General features: G+C 39.1%; 2 protein-coding genes across 3 annotated transcripts; both read right to left on the bottom strand.

The window, feature by feature from the left end:
• Positions 1-415: 415 nt before the first annotated feature.
• LOC115023855 (P2Y purinoceptor 3) lies at positions 416-1,880 on the bottom strand. Its single transcript, XM_029455164.1, is given in 2 exon segments — positions 416-691; positions 693-1,880. Coding segments are annotated over 2 exon segments (1,464 nt in total).
• Positions 1,881-6,821: 4,941 nt separating this feature from the next.
• LOC115023918 (schwannomin-interacting protein 1) lies at positions 6,822-13,012 on the bottom strand. 2 transcript variants are annotated; one of them, XM_029455281.1, is made up of 7 exons: positions 12,868-13,012; positions 11,278-11,540; positions 10,845-10,969; positions 9,916-10,027; positions 9,606-9,731; positions 9,236-9,353; positions 6,822-9,059 (listed from the first exon to the last, which is right to left on the bottom strand). In XM_029455281.1, the coding sequence occupies exons 2-7, from the start codon at positions 11,536-11,538 to the stop codon at positions 8,959-8,961; spliced, it is 843 nt and encodes a 280-aa protein (XP_029311141.1). In that variant the 5' UTR covers positions 11,539-11,540; positions 12,868-13,012; the 3' UTR covers positions 6,822-8,958. The 2 variants fall into 2 exon arrangements, with proteins under 2 accessions (XP_029311141.1, XP_029311140.1); XM_029455280.1 differs by having other exon boundaries at positions 12,617-13,008.
• Between the last annotated feature and the right edge of the window lie 5,366 nt (positions 13,013-18,378).

The raw sequence follows: 18,378 nt of genomic DNA, 5'->3' as shown, positions 1-18,378 counted from the left end.
GAGAGACTGTTTGAATGTTTTCTACTGTAGCCGTTTGGAACAGGTAGAAACACTTTTACCTTTAGACGTTGACATTTTGTACAAACAATTTCTTCTTTCAAGGCCTTAAAATGAAATCAGTGGTCCCAGTGTATAACGTTTAATCTGAAACACATTATAAATATACACCCTGTAAAACACAATAACAGATTATCACAATAACAAAGTGTTACATTTTGCCTTCATGTTGCATTTAGGGTAAGTTTCAAAGTATGACTTGTAACAGACCAGCAAATAGGCACATACAATTATAAATAAAAGGTCTACTTTAATCATTGCATTTCCTACAGTGCTCATATATTATATATTTAGTTTTAAAGGAAAAATCAACTTACAGTGTATCTAAAATGATTTCTTTAATTCCTCATGAAAACCTTCATTCAAGTATATATCTGATTTTTGCTCTGCTCATGTATGATGGACTGTTGTGAAATGCTTTATTCCCCTTATTGTCAATTTTGTCTTCCAGCCCGCCCTCCTCTGCGTCCTCTCCTTTTCCCATCATCCTCAGTGGCAATAGAAGCCCACCATGTTGATGGGTGTTGGTGTTCACCGTGTGGCAGCAGTGAGCTCCCCCCTTGTCTTTAGTCAGGAAGTAAAGGAGGGCGTTAAGCCATGCGTTGAATGACGCCAAAGGCCTCGTGATTTTATAAGCACATGGAGACCATGGTCATAGTGTGACAGGGAACTCCCTTAGTCACTTTCAGTAGGAGGAAGATGGTTCTAGTTACATGAAAGGGGAAGAAACATAGAGCAAAGAGAAGGGTGATGGTGATGATGGTCTTGATAGATTTCCGTCTGCGATTGGCATAAGGCGAGTGGGCACCAAGGAAAATGGAAGTCCCGTCCTCTCTTCCAAATGTCCGCGACAGTCCATTGCTTCCTCTTCTTCCTCTTGCAACTATTGCAGGGCTTCTTCTCTCTCTTCTCTCTAGTCCTTCATGTCCTCCCTCTCTCCGACCTCTGCGGGATGAGGGCTGAGAATGCAGAGTCCTAAATATGGTCAGGACAACGTGAGAGTAACACCAAGCAATTATGGAAAAAGGCAGAAAAAAGCCCAGCAAATGGAGTATGATGCCATAGGGTACGTAATCAGGAAACTCCTTATCTATGGCATCGTCCCAACAGTTCTGGTACTCCTCAATGACCCCTTCTGTGTTACCATAGCTGGCATTGCCATTTATCGATGATACCTCGTGGCTTGGGTTGTCTAAACTGCTTGCATTGGCGCTAAGCCCTCCCGATCTTGTCACATGACCAGTCTGAGCAAATCGGAAGATAGGGCAGGTCAAAGCAAACACTACGATCCAAACCACGACACAAGTGCACTTGACAGCCTTCTTGGTCTCTAGTGTGATTACTTTCATCGGGTGGCAGATACCGAAGTACCTGTGGACAGAGATACAAGTGAGGAAGAAGATGGAGCAGTACAGGTTAAAGTAGAAGAGAAAACGGACCAGGCGGCACATGAAGTCCCCAAAGACCCAGCGGTCACGCATGATGTAACTAGCCACAAGGAATGGCAGTGACAGGCCATACATGAAGTCTGTAGAGGCGAGGTTCACCATGTAGATCAATGACGCATTCCAGCGCTTGGTCCGGCGGAAGGAACGGTAGAGGATGATGGAGTTCAGGGAGATGCTGAAGAGGAACGTGAATGAATAACAGATGGGGAGGAAGATGTACTTGTAGGATTCGTCTATGCTGCAAGATGGAGGTGGAGTGGTGGTGGTGGAGGGAGAGGGTGAGGAAGAGTTGAGTAATTCATGTAGTACTGAGACACTGATGTTGGGAGGAACTCCACCTCTGGATGACATTGTGAGGGATGAAGGGATTTTCATGTGAGGGAGAAGATGAACAAGGTTGTGGCTTGTACCTTTGGGGTTCTGTCAATCTTCTCTGTCATCCTTATACTCTCAATTGTTTAATGGTAGTTTTGTATGATCCTGTACAGTAGATTTTCAGATGGTCAAATCCATGTGTGGGTCTTCACCTAGAGATAAAGAGACACATTAGTCAGCCATCTGTACTCATTTAAGATCTCACTCCATCTGATAGACCATGTCTCAGCTAAAACAGTGCAATCAGCAGTATTTTACTGTTTTTTTTGTCCAAAATTCGCTTGTAGTTGTTTCAAATCAACTCATTCAGGTAGAGTTTAGTTTTTAGTGATGGTTTCTATAAATGTTTGATAAGGGATCAATATTAGGCCGTCCTGATATTTACTCTACACATTTATTTTCCAACTGAGAAAACTCCAATGTCGATTTTATACTGATGATACCATCTTGTGTGCCATCGGGTCGAGCACAAACCAAGCAGGCCTTCATCAGGTTCGAGTCTGCTCTTGACAACCTCCAGACCTCTTTTTATTAATTAAAAGCGTGCTCTCAACTCCAAAAACACTAAATGTGTAGCATCTGTTCTTCGGCAAAAAATGGTAACTATTACCTCAAAAACATCAGTCTGTCAACACTGTGTGTATGTTAGCATGCTACTGTTAGTATTCAGCTCAAAGTATAGCCTCTGTCTTTTCTTGGCTCATATTAAAAGGGGAGGAATGGAAAGATGTGGTGCTTCCCAACACCACGCCTCTCTCCCCTTTGACTGTTGACTGGGGCCTTTGCACAATCTGTTTGACCTCCTGTTGTATGCTGCTGATTCTTAGTGCTTGTTTGCCTTCCTGTGTACAAGGGTATGCTGCTGATTCAGTCTCTTCTCACCCCATTAACTCAGCAATAAGTAACCACACTTCCCCTAGGTAGACATCTACCTTCTGTACATTGGTCTTGCTCTTACTCCATTGACTATATACTATAACTCATCCGTGCTGTCTTAAATGCTTCCTGTCACAGTCAGACTTTGAAAAGCTGGTTCATGCATTTATTTCCAGTAGTATTACTCTATTGCACTTTTTTGCTGGACTGACAAAGCAGGTGTTAAATAAACTACAGCTTGTTCAGAATGCTGCAGCCGAAAGGTTTGGACTCCTATTTTAAAATACTTTATATTCTTTTAAAAATCTATTAAATAGCTTAACTCCTCCCACTGAATACACACCAGAAAGATCCTTTTGATCATCAAGTAAAGGTCTCCAGACTAAAATGGTAATAATAATAACTATTATTATTAATAATAATAATAATTTATTAATAATAATAATAATAATAACCTATAATAATTAGGGAAAATATTCCCTTTTTATTGTAATACATTCTTATCATATATCTTTATCTTAATTGATATGTTGTTATAAATGTGATACCTTCTTATTTTAAATGTTATTATGTTATATCTTTTATGTATGTCACATAAGGATGGGCTACAGCATCATCAAAGTCAACACAATTAAACCGGATTCACTCAGGCGATGCTTCAGCTCTCAGTTGAAAGCCTCGCCATCAGCTGTACGTATTAGGATCAGCGCACAGGCAGGCGCAACTGTGTATGTTTGTGTAAGTGTTAAATGAGCCACCCGCATGTTATATCACCACTTCACTTCAGAGTTCAACTAAATAAGGGTAATGTGTCAACCAGTAACATGACATATTAACAGTACAACACAAATATGATGTAAAAGGTCCACGCCCTATAACCTAAACATGATCTTACAACCTGTGGCAGTCTCATCAATATGCTAAAGTTTAAATATTTTTGACTGAGAGCTAAGAACAAGAACAAGGTATGACATTTAAGACCTGCTTACTGGTGTGTAACTGTTAATGCTTAATGAAATACCCTCCTATTAACGTAGTAAACCATTCAGACAATCATTTGCATCAGTTAGTGCGCCCCTTTAAATGACCCTTGTATGAAAACTACACACGCTGACTATTTTTGAATGCATGATACACATTCGTAGATTTGAATGGAAGGCAAAGGATGTTTTAGCCCGTTAACTAATATAAAACAAAAAATAAAGAGACAATTAACAAATAACGGATCCATTACATTACAGCTAACCTTTTAGTAAACAATGATACAGAGTTTTAAAAATGTAAATATTTTTTTTCTTTCATTCCAGGCCTCCATTGGCTTCCATTCATTTGTATACAATATGAAAATGTGTAAAGATAGGATGTTTCTCTGTAGTGAAAACACGCTTTTTCCTTATAGCATGAATAAGTTTGCGTTTTACAAATAGCACACTAATTCAGACTTACTACTATAGACTACCTTCAGTTTTTGTTGTCGGATTTTGGATGGAAGTATTTTGAATACAAATATGTATCGCTGTGTAACAATCTTTCCTTGCCGCTGTGCTATCACAGGGATCATTTTCCCAGTGTGGGAAAAAAATCACTTTTTGTGATGCACATGCTCACATTTAAGTTAAGAAACCTGCATCTGTTACATCTATGCAAGTATCAGGTTTCTCCAGGAGAAATCGAGCAAAAACAACAACGGGGTTTTGCACATACATGATGTTTGAGAAATCTACAGTACAAATCCAACTGTAACCAAGTAACTTAAACAACTGTACTGCAGATCTGATGTTCACTGTGATAGATTTTTACAACCCAATGCTAATAGATTTTTCATACCACACAGAAATGAATGGAAATAAATGACTGCTTGACATGCTACGATAGGTTGGTCAGTTTATCAAGAGCTTTTGAGAACAAGTTTAGAAGTTCAACATAGCAAGAGATTAGCTTGGATTTTACTATATAGATTTTATAGAAATTAGATAGAACCTTGTTAAAACAAAGTCTTACATTGAAGTCAGGACATTTCTGTGACTTTTAGTGCATTATATTTGTCAAACTTATAACCTGTTTTAACAAAATAACAAAATCAATGTCACAATTAAGTTACCGTTTTGCTAAAAGATCATATCACTAGGAGTGAAAACATTTTCTTTTCTGGACTACATGGAGGTCAAATCAAGAGAGGTTGTTTTCCAGGAGCTGCTAATAGCTTCCGAGAAAACCCACTCCAGCCTGATGTATCATCCGCCTCTAAATTCATATATTCAATCTCATTAAGAAATGTTCCACGGTAAGCTTTTTTAATGTAATTAAAAGTAGTTACAACTCTTGCACTGATGTTTAAAACCCTTTTAATTCTTTAGGCAAACAATGTGGACTAAAATAACCCCTGTGAAGACTTGAGAGATGCATTAGGAGTTTAGTGTTTGTGTAAAGGGAACTGCACTGAACTCATAAATACCTGCATCACTGCAATCTGCTGTTAGACAAAGAGCTTACCTGTGACAGCGATGACTTTTACTCCATATGGCTCATTTTCTGTCGCTCATCGGAATAATCACAAGAAAACACGAAAACATCCAAAAGGCTTTGAGTGTGTGTTGGCAGCTTCAAGATCATCTTTTTTCTGGTTATTTAAAAATCGAAGAAAACATCAGCAGTGGCAGCAGTTTGAGTGATCAGTGACCTTGACAGTTGGACCACTTCAGCTTTCACCTTTTTCTGCTGCTTCTCTCAACAGTCCGGGCAGTTTCTATGGTAATTCAGTCCCTCCCTCTGTCCTTCACTGTGTGTCATCCAATTCTTCTTCCCCGCTTCATTATTGTGCGTGTGTGTGTGTGTGTGTGTGTGTGGCTCCCTCTCCTCTCACCTGTTGAGCTGAGCTGGATGTTTCGCAATAGCCCTGAGAACATAGACAGACAAATGGACCCCACAAATACATGGACATTTATGTACTTTTGGTGCGATCACAAAATCCCAAACATAACTTAAGTTCACCCCAAAATCTAAAAAACAGTATATATCTACTCACAGAGACAGCAGTATGAATCGTAAAAATCCTAAACTTATGAGCAAAAAGACTTAATTTTATTAATTTAACAAAAACACACACACTTGTTTCCATCACTAGAGCACATTACATTGAGATACTTAACCCTTAACTTAACATTAAAATGAGTCTTCACCTTAAAATATATAGGTAATATGAGGAAACATAATGTCCACACACACACACACACACACACACACACACACAAAAAAAAGAATCAAACCACCACCAACATTAAACAGTATTGGAGCGTGCAATCAATCAAGTGAATTTAGTTTTTCCAATACAGATTTAATAAAAGACAAAAACAAAAAGTCTAAATGATTCATGTTTTTAAATAAAGATGTCTTTACATTAGTTTGTCAATAAAACAAGGAGTTTAACATTTACATTTAAGCTTCTACTTCAATCTAATCTAAATGACCATGATGTTAATCATGTGGGTTAGGGCAATAATAACATGAGAGTTCATCTTTAAGGTTAGGGAAAGACTGTAGTCATGGTTCAATTATAACAATGACAAAGTATGAGACAAAAATTTGTTCAATTACTTCTTTCTCCAAAACACTAAAGTTAAGTGTCCTGTAAAGTCCATCCACATCTACTGAAGCCCTGACACACTGCGCTGACAATCAGCTGTTTGGTGCCAAGTGTTGTTAGAAACTTGAAATACCAGCCACATGGTGCACACTATTGGTAACTTGTACAAATGCTAAATCTGATCTGTACATTCAGAATAAAAGCCGATAGTAGAATAATTTGACGGTTTCTAATAAAGGTAAAAATTGAAATTAAATTACAAATAACTATATGGTTCCAATGGTAAAATCAACATAGTTTTTTTAATTGCTTCTACTTCAACTATTAAAGAAATTGTGTTAAGCTACTGTGAATGGAGTTCAACACTTCCTGAAGTTGTGTCACACCAACAGGTTATCAGGAATGAGCTGTTCGAAGGCTTTTAATTCAAAACAGGAAGTGTTGCATTTTATTGATGGTAGTTTAACAGCGAACCCAAAAAAACGTGCGTAAAGTAGGATTCAGTTACTTTATGAACGAGAGAACAGATCGGTGAGGATAACATGACAGTTGTTGTACTGACGGTTGTGGAAATGTTTGTCATACTGATATTAGAAACATAACAGGTAAACATTATTATTTTTTGCGTAGTGTTTGTTAAATGAAAAAATATCAAAACGTTGTGCCAAGACTAAATTGGATAAAAACAGATTAAAATATCTTCCCTTACATACCAAAGAAAAGCGCTTAAATTTGTTCTACATAAGATCACATTTAATTCTTTACTAACTACAAGCCTAGACAAAGATACGCATTAAACATACACAAAGTAGAAAACAAAGACAGATTTAGCAGCTTCTTAACAGGAGTCCTTTTCATATTGCAGTTTTAAACTTTAGATAATTAAAACCCAACAATGTCTTAAAAACAGTGTTGACCCTCCCTTTGCAGATTGGCATCTCTGTTGTGATAGTGATGCGGGTCCACTTTCTGTTTTGAAAAGCGAAATATTGTCCTGCTATTTTTGTACATGTTGAGATCAATGGAATGATGTTTATCAGGCCACCATGTGTACAGAAGCAAAGCGGGGACCTGCTGATCAAAACATTGCTCCATAGTGGTCAGAAACGTCTCAGCTTTAAGGGAGAGACGCCGATCTGGAAAATGAAGCCAACTTTCGTCAACACAAGACAAATCCTTAAAATGAACATTCGGATGTTTGGGTAAATATGTTGGTCAAACTCTCAAATGAGATAATTAGTATTAGTATAGGTCTGATCACTTTTTATTCTGCCTTAGTATAAAATGGAAGGTGGCGAAAACTGTCTTGATCTGTTTAAAGTAAAAAGATGCAGCTTCCAACAACTCAAATGACATCTTTTTTGTGCTACTAAGTAGAGATGTTTACACACAGAGTCTGAATGTACGTGTGGAAAACAAGCAGGTAGTTAAATCGTTCCGTTTCTATTCCGTCTGGAAAAAAACAAAAGCAAAAACTCCCGAGGTGTTCTTTCTTTATAAATTTCGCGCGGTCAGAACTTGGCTTCGAAATGAGTGTCTATCCGAGAACATTAGAAGTTTGTTATTCCATATTTCTCGTCCACATCTTGTACATCCAGTATTGAATGATGCGAGTCATCAGCACAGGCTGAGGGTCACTGCAACAACAAACAGCTGATGGTTAAAGTCAAGTGAGAGGAGCAGGAGAGAAGAAGCCGTAAAGTGGCTCTGTAAACAAAAGAAAAAAACCCATTATGATGTAAACTCTAAGAGATTCCCTTGCCCTATGCACAAAAATAACATTTTATTAAATAGAACGCAGTGTACAGTTTTGACTCTGACGTGATGTGCATTTTTGGTGTGCAAGATGTATTCAAATAAATGTTTCCCTTTTCATTATTACCTCCACCGAGGAGGTTATGTTTTTTCCCGGCTCGGTTTAAAATTGCGTCATAGGGCTTTTGTGCTGCATGTCAGAATAATCGGAAGAATTACCTCCCGACTGGGAATAATTCACGTGAACTTCCCCTCGAGTCGGAACAACTACTCGGAAAACACATAACGTGTCTTTGTAGAGTCCAAGTTGTTTCCCATGATACGACTTAAAAGCTCATGAACGCACCAAAGTCGGAAGAACGACTTCCCAATTTGGGAAATGGGACGATCCAAACCAAGAGATTAAACTGGTACTGAAATTCTAATCTGACTCAAGAGTAAGACGGCAAAGAAATGTAATCCCCTCCACAAAAAATGGTAGCTTGTTCCTTTAAGGCCACCATCCTCTGCCTGGATGTTGTCCAACTCAGTTTCAGCTGTTGACCGTAACATACGGCTCTGACATCGTGACCAGGCTGGACACTGTCCTTTAGTGGGACACAACTTCCCTTATAAATATACAACACAGACCATAATATTAAAAAATACTAAGCAACTGAATGTCCTAGTCCTTTCAGGGAGTGACACTCTTCACAGTGATTGGCTGGTCAGGAGGGACTGACTGAGATGTTTGTGGAGGTCACTGTGGCACCGTCTGATTCCCAACAATGTTCACAGACTGCGACACTCGATCAGAAGGTTGTTGGATATAACCGCGCCCGACTGCTCGACAGGTGAACGTCGGCAGGGAGCGATAGGCAGGGTTCACAGCGACGTCAGATCCTGAACCTCCAGCAGCATGGCGTCCTGCTCCGTCCTCAGCTGGTCTCGAACCTGCAGGCGACCCACCAGGTCGGAGCTCAGGTCTGACGTGGACAGATGAGAAATTAAGAAAAGAAGTTCAAGATTATTAGCAGCACTTTAGAGGTGTGGTGCATCTTAGAATTAACAAAGGCAATGTCACTTTCCCCCCCCCCCCCCTTTTTTTTAGGGTTGTATGTTGCCGCTCGATGGATTGTACTTGCTGTGTGTGGGAGAGTACCTTGTATTGTCTGGCTGAGAGACGTACAAAGAGCATTCAGGTCCTTCGTACTGAAGTTTTGTAAATCACTGCGCTCCACATGTCTTCTCTGGACTACAGGATCACTACGAGCTGCAGCCTGACAGGAGAGAGAAGAAGAGCGGAGGAAAAGAGAGGAAAGGTTGAAAGGAAAGGAGAGAGGAGAGAAGGAAAATAGAGAAGCAGAGAGAGGAGGAGGAGAGGATGAAAAGACGAAAGGAAAGGAGAGAGGAGAAGGAGAGGATGAAAGTAGAGGAGGAGGATGAGAGGAGAGCTGTGACAAACTGTATTTGGGAGTGAAAGAGAAAAACTTAGCTGCATCCTGCATTAGAAGGAGAAGTTCAGCTCTCACCAGTGCTTTGTGGTCTGTTCTCAGTCGGTCTCGTAGGTTTCTCAGGGTGTTCCTGAAGCCTCTGGATTTTGGTTTCTCCAGCTTGGCAGCAGGCTGAGGGTTCTTGTGGACCTGAACAGTCCCTCTCTTTGTCAGCAGGGATGGAACACAGGGTGGGAAGAACATGGAGACGATGAAATAAGGGTGTGGCTCTGATGATATTTCTTGTCCCCTTTTAGAACTTTCTTTTATTGTTTGCTGCTACACCAGTTTCAGCTCCTCTAATCTAAACTGCATTCTGTTGTCAGGATCTTGTGCTAGGGGTAGTTACCCATGTGTTGCTGTTTTCTTTCTTGCTCATCTCTCCCTCCTTCTCGTCGTCCTCCTCCTCACTTTCACTGTTGTTGATGAAGCAGAGCTGAAGATTCATCTGGGTCTGCAGGCTGGAGGACACACACACACACACACACACACACACAAATGACTACGTGTGTGTGTGTGTGTGTGTGTGTGTGTGTGTGTGTGTGTGTGTGGTGGGAAAATTAAATTCACAGCTATGCAGTCACAATTACCAGGCATTAGCTCACAGTGTAAAATAAAGAAAGTCTTCAAACACAGTGACATCTGGTGGCTTGTAAAACGTATAGCAGCCCGTCAAGACTGCAAAACAGCAAAGCTTCTTTTTTTTTTTACAAAAAATATTTTTAAGATGTTTTGCTGCATTGTAATGAGTACTCCAGTAGTACTCCCATACTGCACTATTAGACCTTTCTTTAGTGCATCTGTAAAGAAAACCTTCTTTGATCACGAATGCAAATGTTACTGTACTATTCTCTGGTTTATCAGTGAAGTGTATGAGGCAGTCGACTTCTGTGTTGATTGGTCACATGTCACAAGTAATAACCAATCAGCTGGTTCTGAGGACGGGACATTGAGAGAGACAACAGAGTGATGACAAAGTACAGACAGAGAAAGAGCGGCTGCATCACAGCCAAAGTAGCACATTTATTAAAAACAAAATGTTTTTTTTACCGCAATTGGTTTGAGTAAATACTTTTGAAACTAAAATACAGTACAATATAATCTAGATTTAGATTTCTTGGTACTCTTCCTCTGCTACACTTTGGGCGTGTCAGGTTGAGAGATGATACACACCAAATCCAAATGACATCACACACGACACTATGCTCATGAGTAATAGGTCATCGTGAGGTGTGTGTCTGTGTCTGTGTGTGTGTCTGTCTGTGTGTGTGTGTGTACCGGGAGGTGAGTGCCAGCACGTGGCTGTTGCAGGCGTCGTCTCCGTCCTCCCAGCTCTCTGCTCTCCTCCCTCTCTCCTCCGCCCAGCTCACCGGAGCTCTGCCTCGCTCCAGAGAAACTCCACTCTGAAAACCAGGCGAGTCATGTGTTACAAGACAACAGAATGGTAATAGCTGGTATTGAGTTTGACCTGTAATCAGCATTTACAGCCAGGACATCTGATAAACAAACACATTTGTAAATACTTAATGTAGAGAATATTGCAGTCCGAAACTTTTATAAAATATAGATTTAAAAAAAAAAAAAGGGGCTGTGTTTCACAAAACTTTGCAAGACTAAAAGTAGTAGAAACTTATAAAAATAAGGCGCTTGTCAGTCCTAAAAAGTGTTTCCAGGACTAAACCTCAACCTCTCCCGGACCACGACCACTGACCTTTGCCCTCTTCTCCTTATTCTCCTCCTCCTGCTTCTCCAGCTCAGCGATACGCAGGCTCAGCGCTTCCCAGTGCATGATGGGAAGGCCCAGATTGTCCTCGCCGTAACCTTCCTGCCAGACCAGTGCCGCACCCTCAGAATCTTCATCCTCCTCTTCCTCGTCATTGTCAGCATCCTCATCGCTCCTCCTGTCGTCTTCTGCCTCGTTACTCTCCTTCTCGTCTCCCTGCTGCCTCTGTCTCTCTTTCTCTCCCTCCATCTCTACAGCGGTAGAAACAGCAGTGTACAGGTTCAAATCTTCTACAAGTGACTGGGACACAGCGCTCTGTGTCGAAAACACGAGGCCCAATGAACATGATATCCACATTACTGATGATTATTTGTAAAAATGTCATTGTGTACATATTTTGTGAAAGCACCAATGATCAAGCCCAATTTTGCCCTTGACCTAACTGTAGCCAACTATTTTTCTGGGAGTGGGAAACATTTTATCAATGTTGTGTAACACAGAAGACAGGATTACTTTTTTATCCAGATTGTTCTAAAAATCTTTAAGGACACTGGAAATACTGCCTGAACACCTTAATGTGTCATACCATAGTAGGGTTGATGCCTTTTGTGTTCAGTTCAATGTTAGATATAATTTCTTTTAACTTTTTTTTTTTCTCCAATAAACAATTTGTTATATTTTAATAGTATACTGAACTAAGAAAAAAGGCAGAATACTGCACACTTCTGAGTTTACATATCGATTTAATTAAGCAATTAGTTATCGCTATATTTAACAACGGTACTGCTATTTACAGAACGCTGAATGTCTGATAAGATTTATAATGTTTTTTGCATATTTATTTATCAGAAAGTTCCTTATTTAAATCATATACCATACTTTGTTGGCTACTTTAGATGCAGTTCTTGCGTTACTGCCGGTGTTTAGACAACATTGAACATTTGATGACTTAAAAAACATCTTATATATGGAAATGCATATTCTTAAAGTGTTGTTATTGGTACTGAACGTTATGTATTGTATTGCACTAGAAGCTACTGTATCAATAACGAGAGGCCTATCCGGTACGTTCAAACTATATCCAGCCATAAACAAAACGGTTAAATTATAAAATGTCAAATAGTTAGGGGGGGGAAATGAAACTTCTTGGTAGTGTTGAACTTTGGGGTCGTCTACTTGGACTCATTCCCTCAGTAGTTTTTTTTAAACCCTGGTAACGGCCCTGCCTAAAATCTAAATTAGACTAGCCAGCCTGTGTTTTAAAGCTGGTTTAGTCGTCTATGTGTATCACACCAAACTATCATTAGTTGTTCAAAAAGTAACTTACCACTTTCTCCAATATATAAACACAGCTCTACTGCTCTCGTTGTCAGAGAAGTAGAAGAAAGTTTTGCCACATAACAGCTAGTTAGCTCCGCTCCTTCTTCAACTCCTCCTAGTTATCTTCCCTTCGCTTCCTTTCCATCAGGAGTTTCACTCTGCCTCTGCCTTCTTACTCAAAATAGCCAAAAGAAGCTGAGAAATATGTCCACAAGAGCCATTCACATCTCATTCGTCTCAGTCTGCACACTTACTTACATTGCGTAATGGCGGCTTTCAGTTTTTGGGCTATTTTCATGCCAGCTATCCAATCATTCGTGGTCCAAACATACAAACAAAAGACACAAACTTGAGGAATTTCACGCAAGAAAAAGTTCACAATTGGAAATTCAATTCTGGGATATCCTGTCAGTCCCTTCAAAATAAAAGCCTTCTTGATAGTTTTAACGTAGCTAGCTGACCCCTGTCCTTGTGTAAAGCTTGCGTTCCCCAGTCACACTGTATTTTAGCAAATAAAATACAGCATATAATGTAACATACTGTTACACTCTAAAAAGATTTTTTCAGATTTTCATTGTTTTTTTACTATTGTGTTGGTAGACTACAGAATAAATTGTTTCTGATTGTATTATCTCGTGAATGCGATAACTACTCCAATCCAAAAAATAAATATGTATTAGTTATTTTTACACACACACACGCACGCACGCACGCACGCAAACACACACACACACACACACACACACACACACACACACACACACACACACACACACACACACCTCACGAGGACCTAATGACCCCTAACCATAACATTTGGTAAACTCACATTTAAAACAATTTTTCATGTAATGTGTTAAAACAGCATTATTTTATTTCATTGAGGTCTTTAATGTTTCAGTTACAGTGTGTTTCCGGTTGGACTGGATCTTAGCCATTTTAGCTTGATGCAGTCAGGAGGGGAGGTGGAGGTGAAGGTGTCTTGTTTCACTCGTTCCCATCATTCTGTGCAGATTCAAATGTATGAAATGAACGGTTGGTGGGCTGATCTAAGGGGAATAATGACACACAGGCGGCTCGATGTAAAACTGATTTGAATAATGCAGATACCTTTATTTTTAAGAAACATATAAGAGAGGTAAAGTGAGGTAATATCGAAAATGAAGGTTTTTCCCCAACAAGTTGTTGCATGCAGGTGAAATGTGACACACACCCTACAGTCTACACACCGCGCGCGCGCACACCCATACTCATGTACGTCATTCTGTTTGTGTCCATCTGGTTGTCTGTAAATACATTATGAGCATGATAAATATAACATTGAATTCATTGTAAACTTATTGTTTATACATGGTACAAATACATAAATAAAGGCAGAACAACAAAAGTTAACCCTTATTTCACGTGAATTTAAGGAAAATGCTTAATTAACACTCAGATTTATAAACACTAAAAATGTAATAAAACTGTCAACCTGCACGGTGAACTCTTTAAAGAAGAATAACATGTTTTAAACAAAGATTATAATTATCTATATCATTTAAGTTTATTTATCCCAATTCTATTTTTTATTATTATTATTATTATTTATTTGAATTCATATTATTGTACCATTATGTTGAGTCTGAAATATTTTGTATATTTAAATGTTTTGGTTTTTTTCAAATAAAGATTGAAGAAAAATAAATCTGGCTGTGCCTAAAGTACTGCAAATTAGCACACAAAAGGTGTCCATAGGAAGTTCAGAAAGTGTTATGGTGTAAAGAGACAGTTTTTTCTGTGTTGTTGTTTCACACGTTATTTCACAGTTTTTTTTCATTTGTTGCTTTAGCACAATCGTCTAATTAGATCATGACTGACAAGATACTGTGACATTTTCACTTCTGTTCCTCTTTTTTTTATTAACTGTAGCCCATATTTATTGTTGCGTTCACACATAATACAATATGAGTACAATTATCTTTAATTAATCCTGTCTTTATTTCACAATCATAATTCTCTATTCCAATGTGACAGACCAATACTTATCTCCGGCTTCCACTTCAATGTTATCTTATTTAGAGTCTTTCTGATCTTAAATGTTGGATGTTACAGAGCTCATTTATGGCCAGACATCCACTGACACAATCTTAACATTGGATTATTATCTCCACTATGTGCACATTTTACTGCAATGATGATGAAAACTGACATTTCAAGAAGCATTGGGATGTCGGTGGTTAAATTACTGTTAGGTGCAACTCATTTCCTGTTATTTGGGGCTCTGACATAAAAAATAGGGACGGATTCATCTCAGTCTAATTGCTTAATGTTACTCAACTCAAGTGGACTCAACTGTGGCCTCTCAAATTCACTTAATAATTTAGGTGCCATCATCCGGTGACAAAATACAAGGACCTACATATTTGACTTGCACATTTTCTTCCTCCTCTTTCCTTCTTTTGTGAAGCGACACCACTATCCACAAGCGATAAAAATAATATATGTTTTTCTGGCTTTAAAAAGAGAGTAGCTTGTAAACTTTCCTATATATAAATTAAAATATAGAATCATTAATTGAGGTTGTGTTCCCCTTTTAGGATGTTGTCTTAGGTGTTGCCTTTGGTTGATAGATAGATTCATTTGACAATAAGACAAATAAATACAAGACTAAAACTATCCTGGGACATGTTTAAAATTGTGAGGATAACAACTAAAAGCTTAAGTTGACAGATCTCCAGTCAGGATAGGTTAAAAACATACATAAATGTATGACTGGCTATTAACATTTGCAAAACCAGGGATATAAAGAGTATTTTAGTCAAGTAAAAGTAACAATAAATGGGGTAATACAGTATATATTTAACATTTAAAAACACATTAGGATCCACCTGAGGTGAAAGCTGGATTGTGGCAACAGTGGATATTTGGTATTATGACAGTGAGCATGTTAGATGACAGAGAGCAAAAAGAATTAGTGCAGTGTTTAATACAAAACAATTACATTCAGTATGATGAGCTTCAGTTGCTGTAGGTAGGAACATATAAAAGACACTAGGTGGCAGCATGAAACCATTATCAGTGAGTAAAGGAACATCTTAAATTACCTCTGGAAACATTTCCTTTCATGCGTGTCCCTCGGATTGACAAAACTAGTTCATTATTGATGACAAAAATAGAAATAGTCATGGCAAGTCTCATAATTACCGCTTAGTATCTCGTAATGTTGACATGGTTTTTTTCATTTATCAACTTTTTTTTCTTTCCCTTTGTATGGATGTGATGGGAAGTAGGAGTTATTGTAATGTTAAAGTCAAACAGCGGAGGGTGCATGCCGAGACTCAATAAAAAGCTCAATGTGGACAGAAGCAGCAGGGTGTCTTTATTTCTGTTGCTATAGCTTAACCAAGTCAGCATTCATGATACACAGAGACATACTGGGAAGCTACAGAAGCCTTCAACACTTACAGTACTAGTGACTGGAACAAACAACGATGAGGCAGAGGACTGAAACAAAGTCAAACAAACAGAAAAATACAAGATAAAAGATTTATGGCACTCATTTTTTGTTCATACTCAGAATAATATTGCTTTTAAAACACAACCTCTATCGATCATCATTGTTGTTTTATCACGTTATATTTTCACTGCATTTAAATATCAAATATATTCCTTTACTGATATATTTACGTTATTGCTAACATTAAACGTACCTAACATTAGTTATATTAGTTACTTTGATAATAGTTTTGTTCAAAAGTACAAATTTTACAGAAAATAACAGTCCAAGTTTGGAAGGATATACTGGGGACAGGTGGACGTCAGGACATGCACAAGGGTCTGATAGGAGGGCAAGGGAAGGGGGGCTTAAGCGGGGGTCTCCCATTGGATGAGAGGAGCTGGAGGAGCTGTCACTCACACAGCCAGTCACACATGCATTCTTCACTGGTATTTTAGACATCAGGTACAATCCTTTATTCATATTTAGTTCTTTTTAAAGCTAGACTACTCTACTCCGATCCATAAATAGGAGCTTTACATGCCAACAGAGACACTTTGCTGGGACAGCCATCAGCCAATCAGAGCGCTGATTCAGTTCCCTCCCAGTGTTAATACATAAAAATGGCAAAGAGGTTGACAGACAGGAAGAGTGAGCGCGCACGCGCACACACACACACACACACACACACACAAGCAAAGTCAAAAGTCCCATTAACTGAAAAAGCCCTGAAAGATTTTATATATATATATTTTTTAAATCTTAAATACAATATATGATATCTTAAGCCTGTGGATTATCTTGTTCCCATAAAACAATAACGTGCACACGACGAACGGAACTTTTGCGCAGTTATTATCTTGAGGGATCATTTACTTCACAAGTTATTATTTTTGTGCGCACACGAACAATGTGTTGCAAACCACCTAATAACTTATGAAAAACATTGTTCATGCAACATATGGATCTTCAAGATAATAACTTGTACACACAGTATTATGTGGAACTTGTAAGCAATTACTTAATGCACATAAGATATCATGTTTCAGGACTTACAGGGTTCAAAATCGGCCAAACTCAATTTATTTCTAGTTTTCTGTTTGCAGATTTGAATTCTGTTAAATAAAAGCTTTTACAATGTCACAATAGAAATAAACAAAACTGTCCAGTGTTCATGTGTAAAATATGTAACCTTTAGCCAATTGTTTCGGGTTAAAAATATATAATTGTATGTTGGTTTGTTCTGAAACCCAAATCTGAGCAGGATATTGTATACTGAGTTTATTATTAACTCAGTTGGTAATTTATGTCATTTTAATATGAGGTTTTCAACTTTAATTACATTTTAATAATTAATTCTCAGTGCCACACACGTGTAAGCTGAAACTCACATACACACAGTTTTTCCTAAGGACAAGAGTTATATAATGATGTATTTCTCTGACTGTCTTTTCATCTTTCCATCACATCTCCACCTGTCCTTCTGCCTCGTCCAATTGCCCTCCTCCTCCTCCTCCTCCTCCTCCTCCTCCTCCTCCTTCTCCTCCTCCTTCTCCTCCTCCTTCTCCTCCTTCTCCTCCTCCTCCTCCTCCTTGCCTCATCTCTGTACCTTTCCACCTCCATTTTCCATCCACCCATCCATCCAGTGTGTCCTGTTGGCTGGCAGGACAGAGGCTGAGCAAGCGCTCTGTCACATTATCCTGCTGCTGAGTGAATTACTCTGCCTCCATTAGACTAACGAGAAAGCAGGAGGACGGAGAGAGATGGGGGGAGGGGGCCGGGACGGAGCGCACAAGGCGGAGTGGTGAGGAAGGGGAAGAGTCATGCGAATGTGAGATGGATGAGGAAGGAGAAAAGTTAGATGAGGTGGAAGGAGAATGATACGAGTCGGGGTCGGGAGGAGGAAGGGAGAGTGAGGGGATGAAAAAAAAGAGAGTAGGAAAGGCAGGAGGGTGGGTGGAGGTTGATTGGAGATGAAGATGAAGCGGGAGGAAGACTGAGAGGCGGAAAGCAGGGCAACAGGGCGGTGGTGGAGGGAGAGGAACAAATGCAAGAGAAGAGGAGATGGAGGATGGGGAAGAAGAGGAGAGCGGTGGGCAGTTAGTAGAAAAATCAAATGAAGGATAGAAACAGGGAGAGGGGAGACATGAGGAGGGATAAAGAGTGAAACAACATGACAGAGAGATAAAGCAAAGAGGACTGTAATGAACAGCGAGGGAGAAACGTTAATGAAATACATCACAGCTGTACATGACACTGAGTGGATGACACACACACACACACCTAAGACA

Source organism: Cottoperca gobio, chromosome 18 (genome assembly GCF_900634415.1).
Source record: "Cottoperca gobio chromosome 18, fCotGob3.1, whole genome shotgun sequence".
In the NCBI taxonomy this organism is placed as follows: Eukaryota; Metazoa; Chordata; class Actinopteri; order Perciformes; family Bovichtidae; genus Cottoperca; species Cottoperca gobio.
Note: the sequence above shows the minus strand (reverse complement) of the source record. Positions and strands in the feature narration are given on the sequence as shown.